This window comes from Sceloporus undulatus, chromosome 1, assembly GCF_019175285.1.
Source record: "Sceloporus undulatus isolate JIND9_A2432 ecotype Alabama chromosome 1, SceUnd_v1.1, whole genome shotgun sequence".
Classification (NCBI taxonomy): Eukaryota; Metazoa; Chordata; class Lepidosauria; order Squamata; family Phrynosomatidae; genus Sceloporus; species Sceloporus undulatus.
In genome coordinates this window covers 82,557,915-82,575,144 of record NC_056522.1, presented here as the reverse complement: position 1 = coordinate 82,575,144, position 17,230 = coordinate 82,557,915, and the positions used below count along the sequence as shown (strand labels likewise).

Below are 17,230 nucleotides of genomic sequence, written 5' to 3'. Positions count from 1 at the left end.
AGTTAGATAAAGAAAGAAAGTAAGGAGACAAGATTGTAAGACAAAGAGAAAGGAAAAGCAAGAGAAGAGTTTTGAGTGGGGTGGGTGAGTAATGAACATTGCAAAAATTCATGCAGCTCTTCATTGCTCTCCAAAACTCAAAACAAGGAGGGGGGCAGGAAAAGTAAAACGGTACAGTAGATGCATGTTTCACTTTTTTCCCCTGGCAAGGCTTTCAGTGCAATAAAGTAACATTACGTTTAAATGTCAATTTAAAATTAACTGTCAAATGTGCCCTTTTTACTTTTTTTGGCTTATTAATATTAATGTGTTAATGTACTCTCCCACTTACTTTTCCATTTCTGCTATTATGTCTTGGATATGCAAGAAACTAGAAAGACAGACTCCTTACCAACTGTGGTAGCATATTCTACACACGGATAAAGCCAGCTTTCAGTTGCTTTTGCTTCAGTTGCCTTATGTCAAGATCCTACTCGGCAAGAACACCCCTGAGCTTAGCTGGCTTAGCTGGCTTAGCTTTTTGTCTGATAAAAGGTTCCTTTACAGACACAGACATTTTTGTGGGAAGCTGGGTAGCTCCCTGGCTGGAAAATTAAAACTCACTACTTAATAACCTTGGGTGAGCTGGTCATTGAGATGATTTCTTTGATGCTTAGTTATCCTAACATATGCATGGAAATGTGAATATAAGTCTGTAGCTGCCTAGTTCTTCAGATATATTTCCAGAAGGAGAAAGGAGACTGGATTTGTCCTAGATGCATTAGAAATCAATGAAAGGTCATGATCAATTTATGTCATACAGGGTACATAACTGGCTAGGGCATTCTAAAAGATGTTTTCAGATTGCACAAAAAGTAACTTTTCAGTGCTCTACTGTATAAGAATTATAATTTGGATTTATAGTTTGAAAAGATATCTTTTTGTTCTACAGCAGTACTTCTCAGACTATCTGATGTCAGAAAACACAATCATTTCCCCCCAGTTTACCAGGGACTGGTAACATATTTGGGCTCATTGGCTACAATTGACTATCCTTCTTGGATACTCTCCAGGATTTATTGTTGATAGCTGTGTGCCTTCCAGTTGTTTGCAATTTATGATGACCCTTTTCTTGGCAAGATTTGTTCAGAAGATATTTCCCATTACCTTCTTCTGAGGTTGAGAGCATGTGAGTTGCCCAAGGTCACCCAGTGTGTTTCATGGTTGAGCAGAAATCAAGGCCTGGTCTCCAGAGTTGTAGTCCAGTACTCAAACCACTGTGTCATGCTGCCCAGGAGCCAATGCTTTGGTGAAGACACTGGTCCAGGAATCACTACTTTGAGGAGCACTGGTCTACCCCATGGTCTGTCTCATTGGTCAACACCATGATGGCTGGGGCTTCTGGGAATTGTAGAAAAAATGAAACTTTTTGAAGCTCTGCTTTTGGGAAAGTATGAAGGCACATATTTCCTCTGTAATACACTGCTTTGATTATGTTGCTGATTTTAATGATTTTACTATTTAAAATTGTTTTAGTGATGTCAGTTGGGTGCTATTTTTCTGGTAAGATGGATCAAAATTTAAAAACAGAAAATTCATATACTGTACTAAAAATTCTGTTATACCATGAAATAAGTGATCATACACATCGGGGCAGAAGAGGACAAATTCAGCATGTGGACTTTTTTGGCTAGGAGTGGCCAAAAGAAATAGCAAAATAATAGGTACAGTACACTGGATTAGCAACCAACTAGCCATGCAAATTTGCCTGTTTCAAGATAATAAATGAGGGAGGCGTTTCTGTAACCAAGGACTGTAACCAATGACCCGTAATGCATTGTGGGGTAGCATTGTGCAAACACATTAGAAAGTATCCATAAACTGCTGTTCGATAGTTAGTAAATGTGCCATCTTATTTTTTCCTTCTTGGAGTTACAGTATTTTCAAATGTAAATTCCATCCTATTTGGTTCTTCAGAATTAAACTAATGATAGGTTATATAATTGCCATCCCTGCAGCCAAATATCATGTGATGAATTCCATCTTTTATACAAAGTTCTTCCTCTTTAGATAAAAAGTAAGCATTACTAGTAATTACAGTTGCCAACTATTCAAGACAACATTATTCTAGCAGAACCCTTTTATTATTTGTGGCTTGAGGCAAAAAGTTGCATGCAAGCATCATGAAGCTATGGGATAGAGAGAATAAGAGAGACCCCACTTAAGTTGACCGCACACAGTTATCCTTGTCTGATGTTGATTTTGGAACCAGCAAGATTCTATTTTAGCATTTTGTTTATAATGTTGCTTTTGCTTTTGCTTTTCTTTCTTTCTTTCTTTTTTGTTTAGGCTACAAGCCAGACTGACCTTGAAAACTGGGTTACTGCCATACACTCAGCTTCTGCTTCCCTCTTTGCAAAGAAACTTGGGAAAGAGGATACAGTTAGGCTGCTGAAAAATCAGACCAAAAGCCTTATTCAAAAAATTGACATGGACAGCAAGATGAAAAAGATGGCTGAACTACAACTCTCAATTGTTAGTGATCCTAAAAACAGGAAAGCAATTGAGAACCAGGTACCAAATAATTACTTACTTCTCATATGTTTATTTCTGCCAAGCTGCTATTGTCTAGTGTATGTACTTTCTTAATATTTTGAGGCAGGAAACAAAAAGTTCTTATGCATATGTGTTGCAAATGAGGAAGTCATTTTTGCCCATGCAATGTTATAGAAAGGCATGAGCCTATGTTTAAGAAAATCTATCAAGGGCAACTACTTTTTTTACTGAAATTATGTTTCTTATATGTGGGAATTTATTTATGTTGAATTCTGAAAGAGAGAAACAGTTGAAAAAAAAAATAAATTCCTTGCAAATTGAGGTCTCTGTCTGTCCTAGGAAAACAGTATACATATTCATTCATTAATTTAAAAATTCTACATTGAATATTTGTTATACCCCCAGCCATTTCACATCAATATAATATCACTACAGTTAAAAAGGACATTTAAATCAAGAATAAAAGAATGTCATAGCTAGATAAAATCGAGACATAATGAAAGTCTGGCAGAAAAAAATAACTGTATTTCTAATGTACAATAGTGGGGAGGCTACTGTAACTTCTTGTGGGAAGGAATTTCCACAGTTGAGGAGTTCCCACTGAAAAAGCTCTGTCCTCTCTCTATCAATCATACCTACTTTTGATAGCAAAGTACATAGCAAGGCTTCTGGAGATGCCTCCAATTCACAAGTTAAATTTTTTGGTGCTTTCCATAGTGGTAGAATTCAAAGATATAGCTGTATTTGTCTGTAGAATCAGTATATAGAGAGATCTTGTAGCACCTTTGAGACTAACTGAAAGAGAGATGTTGACAACATGAGCTTTTGTAGACTTCCATCTACTTCCTTAGATGCATCTATGAAAGCTCATGCTGCCTACTTCTTTATTTCAGTTTGCCTCAAAGGTGCTACAAGATCTCTCTGCATACTTAATTTTTGTTGGTTAAATTTGGGGAGACAAATTTCCCAGGTCCTGCTAGTCCTTGAAGACACTATTGCTGTTATTCTCCAAATTTGTAATGGGATAGAGCCACCACACTGTTCTTACATGTTGGTTGCTCTTTATTTATAGCAGTGTATTCATGACATGATAACTGTTCTTGCTAGTACAGAATTGCACTCATTTTATAATTTCAGGAAGGGCTGTAACTAATGCTGGGCTTATGTGCCCTGGTCCTTCCTGTCAGAGACCGTTTTCCTCTACACATAAAGGTAAATGGAGAGTATACCTTTTCCAGATTGAAATGGATCTAGGCAATTCTTTTCATCCAGGAACCCCTGAAGCTGGGAAACCACTATACACTCTACAACCTTGTCCAAGAAAGGGGGGTATTGGAGACTGGCTGGTAGTTATCTAATGCAATAATCTTCTGGAAGGGTCCTCACCACCACCATCACCAACAATAGCTTCTTTCAGGCAGGATGGAATTTTGCCTTGCTGCAAAATTTTACGTTCCCCTTACCCATTTACCCACTCCATCTCTGGCTGATTTTATAAGCCTGGAAGGGCATGAGTACGTACATGTTCCCTCTCACTTCTCCAAGGATCTGTCCACATCCTCAGGTTGCATAAATGTAAAATGTATACAATAGTACAAGACAGGCAGCTACCAAAATTATGTCCACTATGGTGATAATACTGAACAGCTGAAAATCCTAGACTGTCATCTCTATAGAGTTCCAGGAGTTACACAGGAATGTTTTAAATTGCTACTTTATTTGTCCTGCACCTATCTTTTAAAGGTAGAGGTTTGAGGGGAAAAATCTTGGTGCTGATATGTTCATATTTAACTTTTAGAGTACTTTCACAGGACTTCCAGTTCAAAATCTCTTTTGGTATTATATCAGTTTCCATGGAAATGATAACACAATTCAACAGAATATGTTTTGAGGGCAGAGTGGACTAAACAAGTCCACTGTTCTGCAAGTAATTTAGCTGCAAGAATTATGGAGCTTAGACATCCTTCCTCTCCACCCCCATACATCCCATTAATTTTTCTTCTAATGTTTCTTTTGTATATGTAAATAGATCCAGCAATGGGAGCAGAATCTAGAGAAGTTCAATATTGACCTCTTTAGGATGCGCTGTTATTTGGCAAGTCTGCAAGGCGGGGAGTTACCAAATCCAAAAAGTCTTTTGGCTGCTGCCAGTCGTCCTTCAAAGATGGCACTAGGAAGGCTTGGCATCTTCTCAGTTTCATCCTTTCATGCACTGGTAAGCTTTAGGGGGCTTCATACAAGTATAATATAAAGAAAATGATCTGTGGAAAGATATCAGAAAATATAATCCCTTTTTTCACCATAGAGGATCACCTGATAACATGTTAACAAAATGTTTAGAATCTTTACAGATTCACCTCTGAACTAAAATGTTGACTTTCCTTCCTATTTGAGGAAAAACTGTTCTGAAATGATTTCTTACAATGGAAATACTTTCATACAGAAAAAAGATGTGAAAAATGTTTGTGGTGGCACTGTATATGACTACTTTTGCTCTGCATCCATGCCTTAGGAAGCTGTAATTGGCCACAGCAGTGGACTGGGTGAAATAGGTGTGTGTGACCATTACGCATGATCTGCATGTAGGGGTTTTTTAGTACTTCTTTTTCTTTCATAGAACTGCTTACTGTATAGGAAATTTATTAGATATGAAAAAAAAGGAAGAAAGAAAAAGTAAAAGAACAAAACAAATGTTTAAGTCCTTTTCCTTTTTGGTCTCAAAACATGTTCCCCCAATTCAGTGCCTTCTGTATACTTGGGACTATAAAATCTAGCACTGATTACCATTAACCATGATAGGCCAGTGGAGTGATGGGAATTGAGTTCCAAGACATCTAGAAAGCACAAGGTTGGGGAAGGCTCTGCTAAAGAAAGTAAATATGTATTATATTTTGTTGAAAAAAATGAAGTGAAGGTTCTGGCCAAGATAGCCAACATTTAGTAGCACAATTTATGTGCAGCTCCTAGTTTTTCAAAATTGATTAACATTATTAAGTGTATAAAGATATGGAAGGATTCCACAAGGGCAGAAACATAGCTTCCTGTATAATCCCCCAGCTCAGGAATGGGCTGGAGATCTGTCTGGAAGAGATACTCACCCTGGAAATTACAGCTTTCTCCACTGCAAAGCTGAAGAATCACAAGGATTCATTAAGGTCAGCTAGATGTAAGCTTCTCCAAACACAATTTTGTGATATTATAAATCCATTAAGGTCAGCTAGACAGAAGCTTCTCCAGACAAAATTTTATAATATTATTGAAGAACCTTGAATGAGGATGGAGAAATCCTCCACTTGATTGGTGATTTATTATGCTCACGTGAGAACAATTAGTTTGCATGATAAATATTTGATAAGCAGTTTTCATTCAGAAACTATTGCCAAGTGAAATTAAATGAAGCTAAAAGCTGAGAGAGACTGATTGCAGAACACTCAAAATTGAAGGTTAAATTAAGTGGGCATTTGTACTAGAAATAATAAATAGAATTAGTGTCTGCAAGACTTAAACAATTGAAAGGTCTGTATGGAAGCCATATATTAGAAAGGGTAAATAAATATTGTCTCTGATGATAGAAATTAAACAGAGAGTGATTTACATTTCATGAAAAACATCTAGAGCTGAACTAGATGAAACTGATCCTGTATTCAATAAAATTCAAGCATTAGTATCTCAGATGTCTAACCAGACTTTAGATTTCATTCTGTCTGTCTCTCTCTGCCTGTCTCTCCCCCTGCCATTTCTTATCTTTGATTGTATATTATTTTGATTGTAAATTATATGTGTTAAAGATTAATAAAAATAATCTGAAAAGAAAAGAAAAAGTGAAGTGAAGAAATAGTATAACTTATACTTTCTAGTAAAAAGTCTTTCTTAATTAGATAAATTTCAAATATTTTGCTTCTCTTAGTCATTTTGATCCTTTTTTGGGGGAAAAAGGTTGTTGCAGTTTATGGTTGACATATATAAAAATAACTGTAAGTTATCTAGCTTGTCATTCTGGTCTCAGTGGCCAGATAGATTCCTATGGGATGTTTATTAGCATTAGAATGCCACTGTGTTGCTCAAGTGGTATTTTCAGGCATATCACTTCTGGTATTGGAAGTAATATATCACTATTATGATAAGTATGTAAAGTAATACCTAATCTAATGTAAAGTAATATCCAATAAAAATTGATCAAATTTTAATCCATTTTGAAAATATATTTATTGATTTAGAATGACTATACTAGTATCCATTCATTCATTCATTCATTCAGATCCTATTTTTTTCTTATCCCTGAGTCTCAAGGTGGATTGTGGAAGTTAAAACTGATACAAGTTTATTTATTTAAAATATTTAATATATATCATCACACATCCAATGCCCTTGTGATGGTTTACAAATATAAAAACAAAAGAAACCAATAAAATACCTAAGAGAGACCTTTGCCCAGGTTTTTGCAATATTCACAACTCATATCATTTAACCTCATATAAAACACACTCTTTTACTATGTATATTTTAATGCACCCCTCACTTCTGAAATAAAGCCAAGTAACACCATGCCATTCCCTGCTGGCTTCTTTACAAGAAGCTTATGTGGTTTTAGAAAGGATATATTTTGCATTGCTGGGATGGCATGTGGGTATGCTTCTTGTGTGTGTGTGTATCTTTAATTATTTTAGGCTGCAGTCCTGTGCACACATACCTAATCTCAATGTAACACTTTTCTAAATAGACATTCTTAAGATTGCTGCCTGATTGTTCTTTCTTTTTTTGAAAGGGGGATGACAACTTGCAGCAAAACTACTATTGTCTCTTATGAGCCTGTTTTGGGGAAGAAGCAATTCTGTCTTTCATCAGAATATGAGGAGGAACCTTTCTTCTTGAATGGAAAGGATGTATAGACCATAGCAGAACAAATAATCATTCACAAGGGCTGTGGAAATATTTCAACACACTTCAGATTTCATTGTTTTATATTATATTGTGAGCTACCTTGTATCTCATACTGGGGAAAAAAGTAGGATGTAAATTAAACATGAATAAATAATTCAATACAATTTTATATTATACCTCATTGTATTTTTGACTACTTCTTTGAAAAAAGATGATCATTATAATCTTTATTTATATCCTGCCCATTCCCCAGTTCAGTACTCAAGGTGCCTTACAAAAGTTAAAAGAGATACAGATACGAGATAAAGAAAATATGGCCAAGTGTCGGTGTCTGATCTAACCCTGCCTTCTCTCTCTTACTCTCTCAATCTCTCTCTCTCCTCCCACCATACCTTTACTTCCCCCTATCTTTTCTGTCTTAGATCTGTTCTAGAGATGAAGCAGCCCTTAGGAAGCGTACACTGTCTCTATCACAGAGGGTGCGGAGCAAGAAGGGTCTGTTTTCCTCTCTTAAGGGACTGGACACCCTTGCAAGAAAGACGAAAGAGAAAAGACCTTCCATTACACAGGTGGTTCTCAATTGAGTCATATAATTCATATTCATATTGTCTAATTCATATATATCTGAATTCATTATTATTTGATAAGTGATGTAAAGAATAAATGCTTTGAATAAGCTAGACTGATTGGTTAGTGCCAACAGTGGCTTGTTTCCAGTAAGGAGTCATTACCCACACCCTGTGCACTAGGGATGGAAATAATATTTAAAACTGTTTTTTAGAAAATAGTCAAAAGTGTGTTTTATGGGTTTTATGTGAAATGCTGATGAGAAGAATCATAAACTGACAGGAATCTTCTCAGTTTGGGACTCATGCTGTGTAAAAATTTGTATATGGTTGTTTGTGCCAGAAAAAAAGTTGTTATTGGGGATTTATTCTGCATAAAATTCACACACAGTTCATTTGCATAGATAACAGCATTTTCTTCACAGAAATCAGTGTCCTGAAATTAATATTTGTGCATTGAAATATTAGTTTCCACACAGAAAATACTGTTTTGTATGCAAGACAATCACATGCCAATTTTACATAGAACAAATCCCAATTAACAGCTTTTTTTCTGTGGAGAAAACAACTTTCCTCATTAAAATACTATTTTCCTTCACATAAAATGCTATTTTCTGTGCAAAACAGCTACATGCGACTTTTGTGTAGAATAAGTCCTGAATTGCAAATAGCTTTCAAAAACGGTTTGGTTTTCGAAGACTTTCTCAAAGCGGGAAGAGAATTGCTGAAATTACTTGTTGCTATCTTTCAGAAGAAATGTAGTGAAGAATTACATCCCTACAATGCACACACCATGACATTGGCAGGTACAGGGCACCATTCTTGTCATGACATGTCACTGTGATGGACTATTGTAAGCCTATCTGACTTAGTACTAGCAAAAAAATTGGTTGCCTTTTGTGTCAAGTCAAGCTATCAGCTAGTCCTAGCACAGACCTTACCCAGAAATCTATCACAATGCTAGTGTAATATATGAATTGGAGATGCAAGGTATTGAGTCTGGTATGTACAGTCATCTACTGCTCAGTTGTCAGTACTTATTAGTAATGGTAATATATGTAGGCAGATCAAACTATTACAGTCAGATCTTTCTACAGTTATTTTGTTTTATGCTGAAGTAACCCAACTGGGCAAATAGCTGAGGCTGTTCATCATTAGCTTCCTTTTCAGCCCCCCCTCCCCCAAAGTTTTTCAGTTTACAATTGTTGTTAGTTCTCTAAGCCAATCTGGATCATTTGGAAGTACTTTCGGTAAAACAACATCGTATTTGATATTGCCTGCATATCTCTAATGGTGAGGTTGGGTAATGAAAGGGAAATTGGAGATATATGAAGATACTGTAAGCAGTAGAAGGAAAATAAAACTTTATTATGATGGGGAGAACTAGTGACAGAAAGGAAGCATCTTGTTACCTCTCAAAATGTAAGAAATATGAAAAAATAAGGCCCCATTTGATCTTTTTTCTTTCTTTTTTATTGTAATTCTAAATTATTAGAACCATGACACTTTTCTAAGTTATTGATGTTTATATCCACAATGTTCACAGAGAGAGGTGCTTCCATCTAGCTTTTTGATCTGATTTTTATTACACAGTCAAACTTGCCCAGGTCATTCTTTAGTTTATATCTGTGTGGAAACTGCACTTTGAATGAGTGTGTTTAATTAAGACAAAGTGATGTGATAGCATCTGACAATCAGTTGGGTGTGTTCACAGTAATTTAATGTACAGTTCATATTCATATCAAAATAAGCTTCCATGCTGACGCAACACATTTAATGATGCTGATTAATCTATCTGTATTTTATGGTTAATACAGGTAAATGTTTGTCAGCATTGTTTTCTAATTATAAGAGTGGCGAGTTTGTCTTGCGTTTCTTTAAAGATGCTTATTCAGATGCATGTAGTTATTTATGTAACTCATAATTTTATAGCTAAAACTCATATAAAACGATCTAAAAGAGGAAATACTCTGTATTTCCACTCTCCCTATAATAATATATGGGATTAAATCATTATGTGTAACAAAGCTAACAATTTACCATTTAATAGATATGGTCCCAAATTATGTTAAGTACCAAAATACAGAATACATATAAAAGATAATTATCAACCAGTTTCACTGAGGAGGAACTTAAGCCAGCAAGCTTTAAACAACATTGTGCTTCAGATGTTTATTTCTGAATTTACTTTCTAAGCTTCCACTCCAGGTAAGCCTTTTTATGACTGAGAGACTAAACTTTTTTCCTTTCTCTTCTTCTGGTGGTATGGATTTTTGCTACATTTCCTCATACTTGTATCCAGTTCAGTCACATTTTCACTAATATCAAAGGACAATAATTAGCACATTCCTAGTGCCCAAAACTCTTTAAGGAATATTCCATATTTGAGACATTTCATTGACAGTGATAATGTCTAGAATCCAAATAACCTTTCCACTTTGGCTCTGTACTGAGTAATTGACATCTTATGACACTCGAAATAATTAGCATGAAAGCATATGCAAAACTGTTGCTTACATGTGTTTACTTTTCTCAGTATTTATTCTCTTTCAAATGTGTGCATCTAAACTGTTTTTTCTTACCCTTGCAAACTCCATGGTAAACTGACTGCAACATGTGAGAAGGATTTATGGTTAGACTTAATTCCTATGTGAAGTTGAATAATTCCTATTTGCAAAATCTGAAGTAATTAATATAATAATAATAATAATAATAATAATAATAATAATAATAATAATAATACCGCCCAGTGGCAAAGCCAATTTGTAAACTTTGGTGAAACAGTATGTTTTAAGTTTTTCAGCCTAGAGAGCATACCTGCCTATCATCGCTGTAATTTGCACCCTTTTGCTGAAGGTGAATGCTTTGGGACCATGACACAGACAAATTTTCAGTAATTTTTTCAGTTTATCATGGATCCCTTTTTACTAAACAAGTTATATATCATGTCACTATGTTTATCAGTTTGCAGTCTTAAAGAGACAGCTTGGTGTTGTAGCTTGAGTGTTGGACACTGGGAGACCAGGGTACAGATCCCTGCTTGACCATGGAAAAGTATTGAGTAACCTTAGGCAAATCACACTTTCTCATACTCAGAGGAAGGCAAGGGCAAAACCCCCTGCTGAACAAATTCTGCTAATGAAATCCCTTGGTGACCTTATGGGTCACCATACATCAGAAATTACTTGAAGACACAACAACAAATACAAAGTCTTAAAGCAGGTTCAGGGAAGCAATGTAAACATATGAATAGCAAAGTAGCCTGTGGCTCTTCTGCAGGATAAAAGAGCAGTTACTGAGTGCATGAGAAAGTCACAAGTGCTGGGAATCAGTTAGGACTACAAACCCAGCTTCATATCTTAAGATATTTAGTGAGATACTGAACAATTATCAGAAAATGAAACAGTTTGTCTTATCATTTTAAAGTTGTTTTTCACATGCTCCTTTATCAAAACACCAGCTATTGAGGAACATAAGAAAAGTGATGGCTGTGGTGAACAGGGGATTTCATAAGTATGCTGAGGGTTTGTTTCCAAGTTTCTTGGCATTTGTTGGTAGGGCAGATGAGTTTACGTGAGAAAACAATGCTGTAGCTTACTCCCAATCCTTTACATATTTTAATCCTTGGAAATCATATGTATGTACCAACTGCCAAACACAAGTTGCATCAAAAAGCTGTTGGTGTTGAATACTCTTTAAAAAGCAGCTTGGTGTCTTGCTTAATGAAGAGCAAAGTCATTATCTGCTGTCATCCTGATCTTGGTATCAGCCATTGCTTACTAGAATTGTACTCATCAAAGGAAAAGTATGACTGTATGAAAAGAAATATTGAGAATGAATTTAGTACTACACAATTTGTCTTAGTATTTAATGAATTTCTGTGAACTGTGAGCACATAATTGTATTAATATTAACACAGGTGGGTTAAAGGTAAAGATGTAATGACACTATTGTAAAATGCTTCTTTAGAGCATAGCAGATTGGTCAAGAGAATGACCTTTGAAACTGTACTTGACACAACATGTGGCTGTCCACTCTTTAATCCTTTGCTGCCTTCCTTTCCTTCCAGTAAACTGTTTTCCAAGGAATGGGATTCAGTTCAGATAGAGCTCCCTTCCAACCATCAGTTGGTTGTGGGCAGTGCTTCTGATAAGCTTCCTCTGAAACCAGTTCATCCCTCATTAGTCACTGCTGGTACAAAGAGAGCACTTGTCATGATCTTAATCCCTCATGCAATTCTTAGAGGGTATAGCAGGAATCAGAGATAATGTACCACCTTCCACTTTTCTCAGTGGAAGGTTACTGGAAAGCTTGGCAAAGAGAAAAACTGAGGTATTCAGAAGCTATCTAGCAAAAGGTCCCTGGGAAAGCAAATATGTTGTTCTGACAGCTTTTGATTGTGGAAACAGCCTGTCCAAAGTGATTGTGCCAGGCAGCTGACCAGGAAGGAAGCTGTGCTCTCTTCTTACTTGGTTAACATAATCCCACCCTCTTCTCCCTTGCTTCCTCCCCAGTCCAAGTCCAATGTCTGCATATCATTCTTTACTGTCAAGAGAGTTCTCTGATAGCATTGTGTATTGGGGCTATAACAAAGTCATCTGGAATGATTTTGCAGGGTTTGGAGAATTCAAGATGTTGGAATACCACTGTGAGGTATGCAAGGATGTAGCTTTTGTTTTTGTTTTTTGCATAGGCACATGAGATGACTGCAACCACATTAGAACTGGGTAACTGTTGTGCAGTTGAGTGGATTCAAATACCTATACATTATTGCTTCTCATCCTCTTCTGCAGTTAGAACAGTGATTCTATGAAATGCTTTGTTCATATTAAACTTTGTGTTTCTTTGAATTAGATTTTTGACTCAGCGGGAATGCATGGATTTACTGGAATACAACTACCTCAGAATTCCAATAATTCTACTGAGGTAAGATAAACTAAATTTTTGAATTGTGCTGTCATAGTTAACATATTCAGGGTTAGCTGTTTGGCCATAAAGCAAAACAAAACAAAATTCAAAATTTGTGCATTTTGGTTGAATATTGCTCTTTTGTGGATTTTTGTAGTAGTTCAGTATGTTAAATGTGTAACATGTAAGTGTATGGGGAAAAAAAGAAACTTCTACAGAGGAGTCTTATTTGATCTATCTTCTTACTTTACAAATCTTCATGAATGTTTACAAGACACACTTCAATTATTTTTGGGGTTCTTAGCTACTTGCATTATTGACACAGTTTTCTGCTCCATGGATGTTAAAATCTTATTATTTTGCAGTTAATACAGTGGGGTTGGGGTACATCTTTTGAAAGGTTAGCTCAAATACATCTAATAATAATAATAATAAAGATTTATTTATAGCCCACCCAATCACCAAGAATCTGGGCGGGTTTGTGGTATAAGCTTTCAAACGTCTCATCTTTAGGTTACGTAGAATTGACTGCCAAAGAACTCCTGAGGGTTTGGGGTCTACAGAGTATTCTGGAAAGCAGGTGGAGTGCACATCACCTATTTCTCTATCCATTAGACACTAGCTAGAAAACCAGCATGTCCACCAATACTGGTAAAAACTAAGTGCTATGCTGGATCAGATCAAAGGTTTTATGTAATCCAACATTAAGTTCATACAGTAAACAGTTGGTTTGTTGCGGGGAGTCCATAAGCAGAAAATGAATGCAACTGTACTCTCTATCTCATATTCATCAGCAACTGATATTCGAAAGTATATTGCATCTGATAACCTGAAACCTAGAGTTTGCCCACTTCTGTTTTGCGACATGGTACTAGTAATACCATTTTTCCTGCAAAAAAGGTCTTATTTATGTAGATTCTGTTTGATTCAAATAGGCAACAGGGCAGAAAAAAATATTTTGTAAATTAAGATCTTATGAGTGAACACTTCATTAATATCACAAAGAGAGCTAACTAATGCTATGTAGTGTGACTCTGGACTTTGTTTTTGTCCTGAGTTCTTTAGTTCTCTTTTTTCCTTAGGAGCTCTTTAGTTTCCTTTCTTCCTTAGAAGCACTATCAAGTTCACATGTTATTTCCCATATTGTATCAGTTTTTAAATTTTAACAGCATTTTTAGTTTGTTTTTATAAAAGGCATATTACTCCCCCTTCGAATAAGATAAAATAAAATGTGGCAGCAGACTCTGAACACACAGAAAACTCCCATCTCCAAAGTGGAAATTCTTGCAAATAGAATTCTTCTAGTGCTAAGTATTTTTGAGTGAAGGTGTATTGTTTTACCCAGGAAGAGTAAGCCGGCATTTGAAATGATAATGTTTTAAGGTATCATTTCAGATTTGAACAAAAGCTTGCTTGCCTTAGGAATTTTGGTGGTACTTTGCTATCTTTTTGTATTTCCTCCCCAGATATAGCAGTATGTATTCTGTGCTCTTAAATTTATATTTGAATATTTGCTTCTATGTGCCTAGCTCTAGTGGTTTTCAGAATAGATGGGGAAAGTCTATAAATTTTATAATGAGCTTTGATTCAGGAGCCAAATTATTCCTCCTTTGGAACATACTTTGCTGTGTGAGTTCCTGGTCTTGTGTCTTCTAAATGAATAAGGCTAGGAGTTCTGTTTGCTTCAGGGTTGCCAGGTTTTAAAAACAGCAATAAGGGATGGTCAGAATTCATGACATGTGAGACTGATAGTTAGAAAGTATCTATTAACAAGTTTCTGTTCTATCTAAATACCAATGAAAGTATTGATTTCCGTTAACTTAGCCATGCATTTTTCTATAAAAATAGTGTATTACCCACATTCATAAATTACATGATGCATAGTTTTCTGTCTATGAAAATCCATACTTGGTTTCTATTTTTGGCATACATCAACAGTCCTGAGTCTTTTTTTCAAAATGCCCACATCCCCAAATACAGCATTTTTGGCACCCCATTCAGCCTATTTTAAAAGGAGACAATATTCCATCCCTCAAATAAGGGATATCGCTTTTAATAAAGGACCTCAGCCAGTGCTGTAAGAGATTAGGTTTTCAGCCCTGAATTAAGGGACATCCCACATAAGGGACACCTAGTTTTCTGTGTACATTTGAAAAAAGCTGAATAACAGGGTATCAGGTTTTGCTGAAGTTTTTGTAGATTTCTTAATGCCTCATCCAACAACTCAAAAAGTGATTCATCATAACTCACAAAACCACTGTGGATGGAAACAAGACTATTTTGTTAGAGAAGCCAAAAGAAAATTAAAATCAAGCCATTACAAGAAAGTTCCTGGTGGGTTTACTGAAGCACAACCTAATTAAATGTTCCATGTATGTTTTCTGAGGTGTTTCATATAAAAATGGTGACAAACAAAGGCAGGACAAATCATGAAGAGACCTATTGCTCTTCAAGCAACACCGTGGCATAGCACAGTACATTCTACAGTCCTGGCATACATTTCTGGAAAACTGAATATGTTGTCAAAACTTGGTGTGGCAACGAATGAATAAAGTATTGTGGGATTACTCACTGGGCAGACATAGCTGGGGGGGGGGGGAAACACAACCCCTTAAATTTGAAGATGGAAAATGTAGATGTAGCAATCATCTCTTGAGCACAACCAACAGTTTTTTTTAAGAAAATGTTTCCATCAACACTTTTTAAAGGAAAAGGGTTTATTTCCTGTATCCTAACATAAAAACAGCTTTTGAATATTGGTTACTATGTGAGTCAGTAGCACCCGGTGTCTTCCATATCAATGGTATGACTGACCATTGTGGATTGGTATGACCACCTTGGGTTTTATTCCAGACGTTAAAGGAGATCAGTTCAGCATCTTGATAGCACTTTTAAAGTCTGGAATAAGATCTGGAACAGATCCACTGCCACCCTGATTTGGAAGCCATTAGCCATTACTGATGTGAATGTTGGGCTAGGCAAATGAATCAGACTAGGTTGTCTATTATGTTGCACCAAAACACCACTTCTATCTGTTCTGACAAAAGAGCCTTATAGAATGAGAACAAAGATCTCCAAAAGGTGTTGTCTTCCTCAACCTGGTATTCTCTAGGTCTGTTGGACAACCTGGCCATGCTGGCTAGGGAGGATGGTAGTTTTAGTCCCATATATTTTAAGAATTATAGCTTGGGGAAGGTTGATTAGGGGTCAAGCAGACTGGTGTCCTCTGGCCACTCCACCAGTGGTCACTCCCCATTTGGCATGAGACCATGGTCCTGAGGCTGGCTGCCACCACAGTTCACAATGGACCACCAGCAAAGAGCACTTTTTTGTGCTCCTTTTATGGCCATGTTTGGGCCACCTTAGGCGGCCATGGCACAACTTTGGCCCAGTCTGGAGGTGTGCATCATCTGAACACCATGCCCCAAGATCAGCCTAAAGGCAGCACTTTTACCCCATCTGTTTTGGGAAGTAGTGAAGGTAGTCTGAATGTAGACAGGTTTACTACAATGAAAATAAGAGGTTTATAATTTAGGAAATGTGTGCTCATACTTCTCTTGCCACACTCAGAATGGATGCCTGTCTTCATACTTACATCACAGCCATGTAGAAGGGATTGACCCTGGGTGGAAAGGAGTGCTGGAATTTGTTTTCGTGGATGAATTTCTTTTCTTTTTGTAGATCGGTTCCCCCCACCCCCACCCCCTTTTTATTACTCCACTGTTGCTTAACCTAGTCTATAAAGTATTAATAGTATTGTTTCTGTTGTCAGAGTGCAATTGCAGCAATGAAATAATTTTTACAATAACAGAACTGGAATATTTTTTTTAAAGTCTTTAAAATACGTGTAGCATAATGACACAGTATTAAAGTTCTCTGTTTGGATAGTATTGACTTACACTGCCCTCTGCTGATGATTTTTTAAAACAGAAATAAGTGTGTAAAGTGTGTACTAGAACTTATTGAAAGAGTTACAAGTCAAATAGTTCTTATTTGCAGTTTTCTTGAATTTTGAAAAGTGCACAGAATAAATAACAAAACTGATACTGACTATAGAGGGTTTTGTGAACAGTTCTAAGGACTGTCAGCAGCAACTTTGAAACTACATGTAGAATTCAGACACCTAGCCGTGTTACTCTGGAAGATCAGTATGGAAAGGGATCTTGTTGCACAATTATTATTATTATTATTATTATGCTTTATTTATATAATGCTTTAGATTTGAGATTAACAGTGCAAAGGAAGTTGTAGTACTGTATAAGCTTTCATAGACTTGATTTGCATCTAAGGAAGTAGACCAAGTCTATCAACCTTATCACACTTGGCGAAATCCCGCTGAG

At 36.3% G+C, this 17,230-nt stretch overlaps 1 protein-coding gene across 1 annotated transcript in view; it reads left to right on the top strand.

Moving 5' to 3' along the window:
* TIAM2 (TIAM Rac1 associated GEF 2) overlaps positions 1-17,230 on the top strand; it is a 194,820-nt gene that overhangs the window by 94,772 nt on the left and 82,818 nt on the right. Inside the window, 4 exon segments of the mRNA XM_042473306.1 lie at positions 2,329-2,553; positions 4,565-4,750; positions 7,839-7,985; positions 12,837-12,908. Of these exon segments, the coding sequence (XP_042329240.1) occupies positions 2,329-2,553; positions 4,565-4,750; positions 7,839-7,985; positions 12,837-12,908 (630 nt within the window).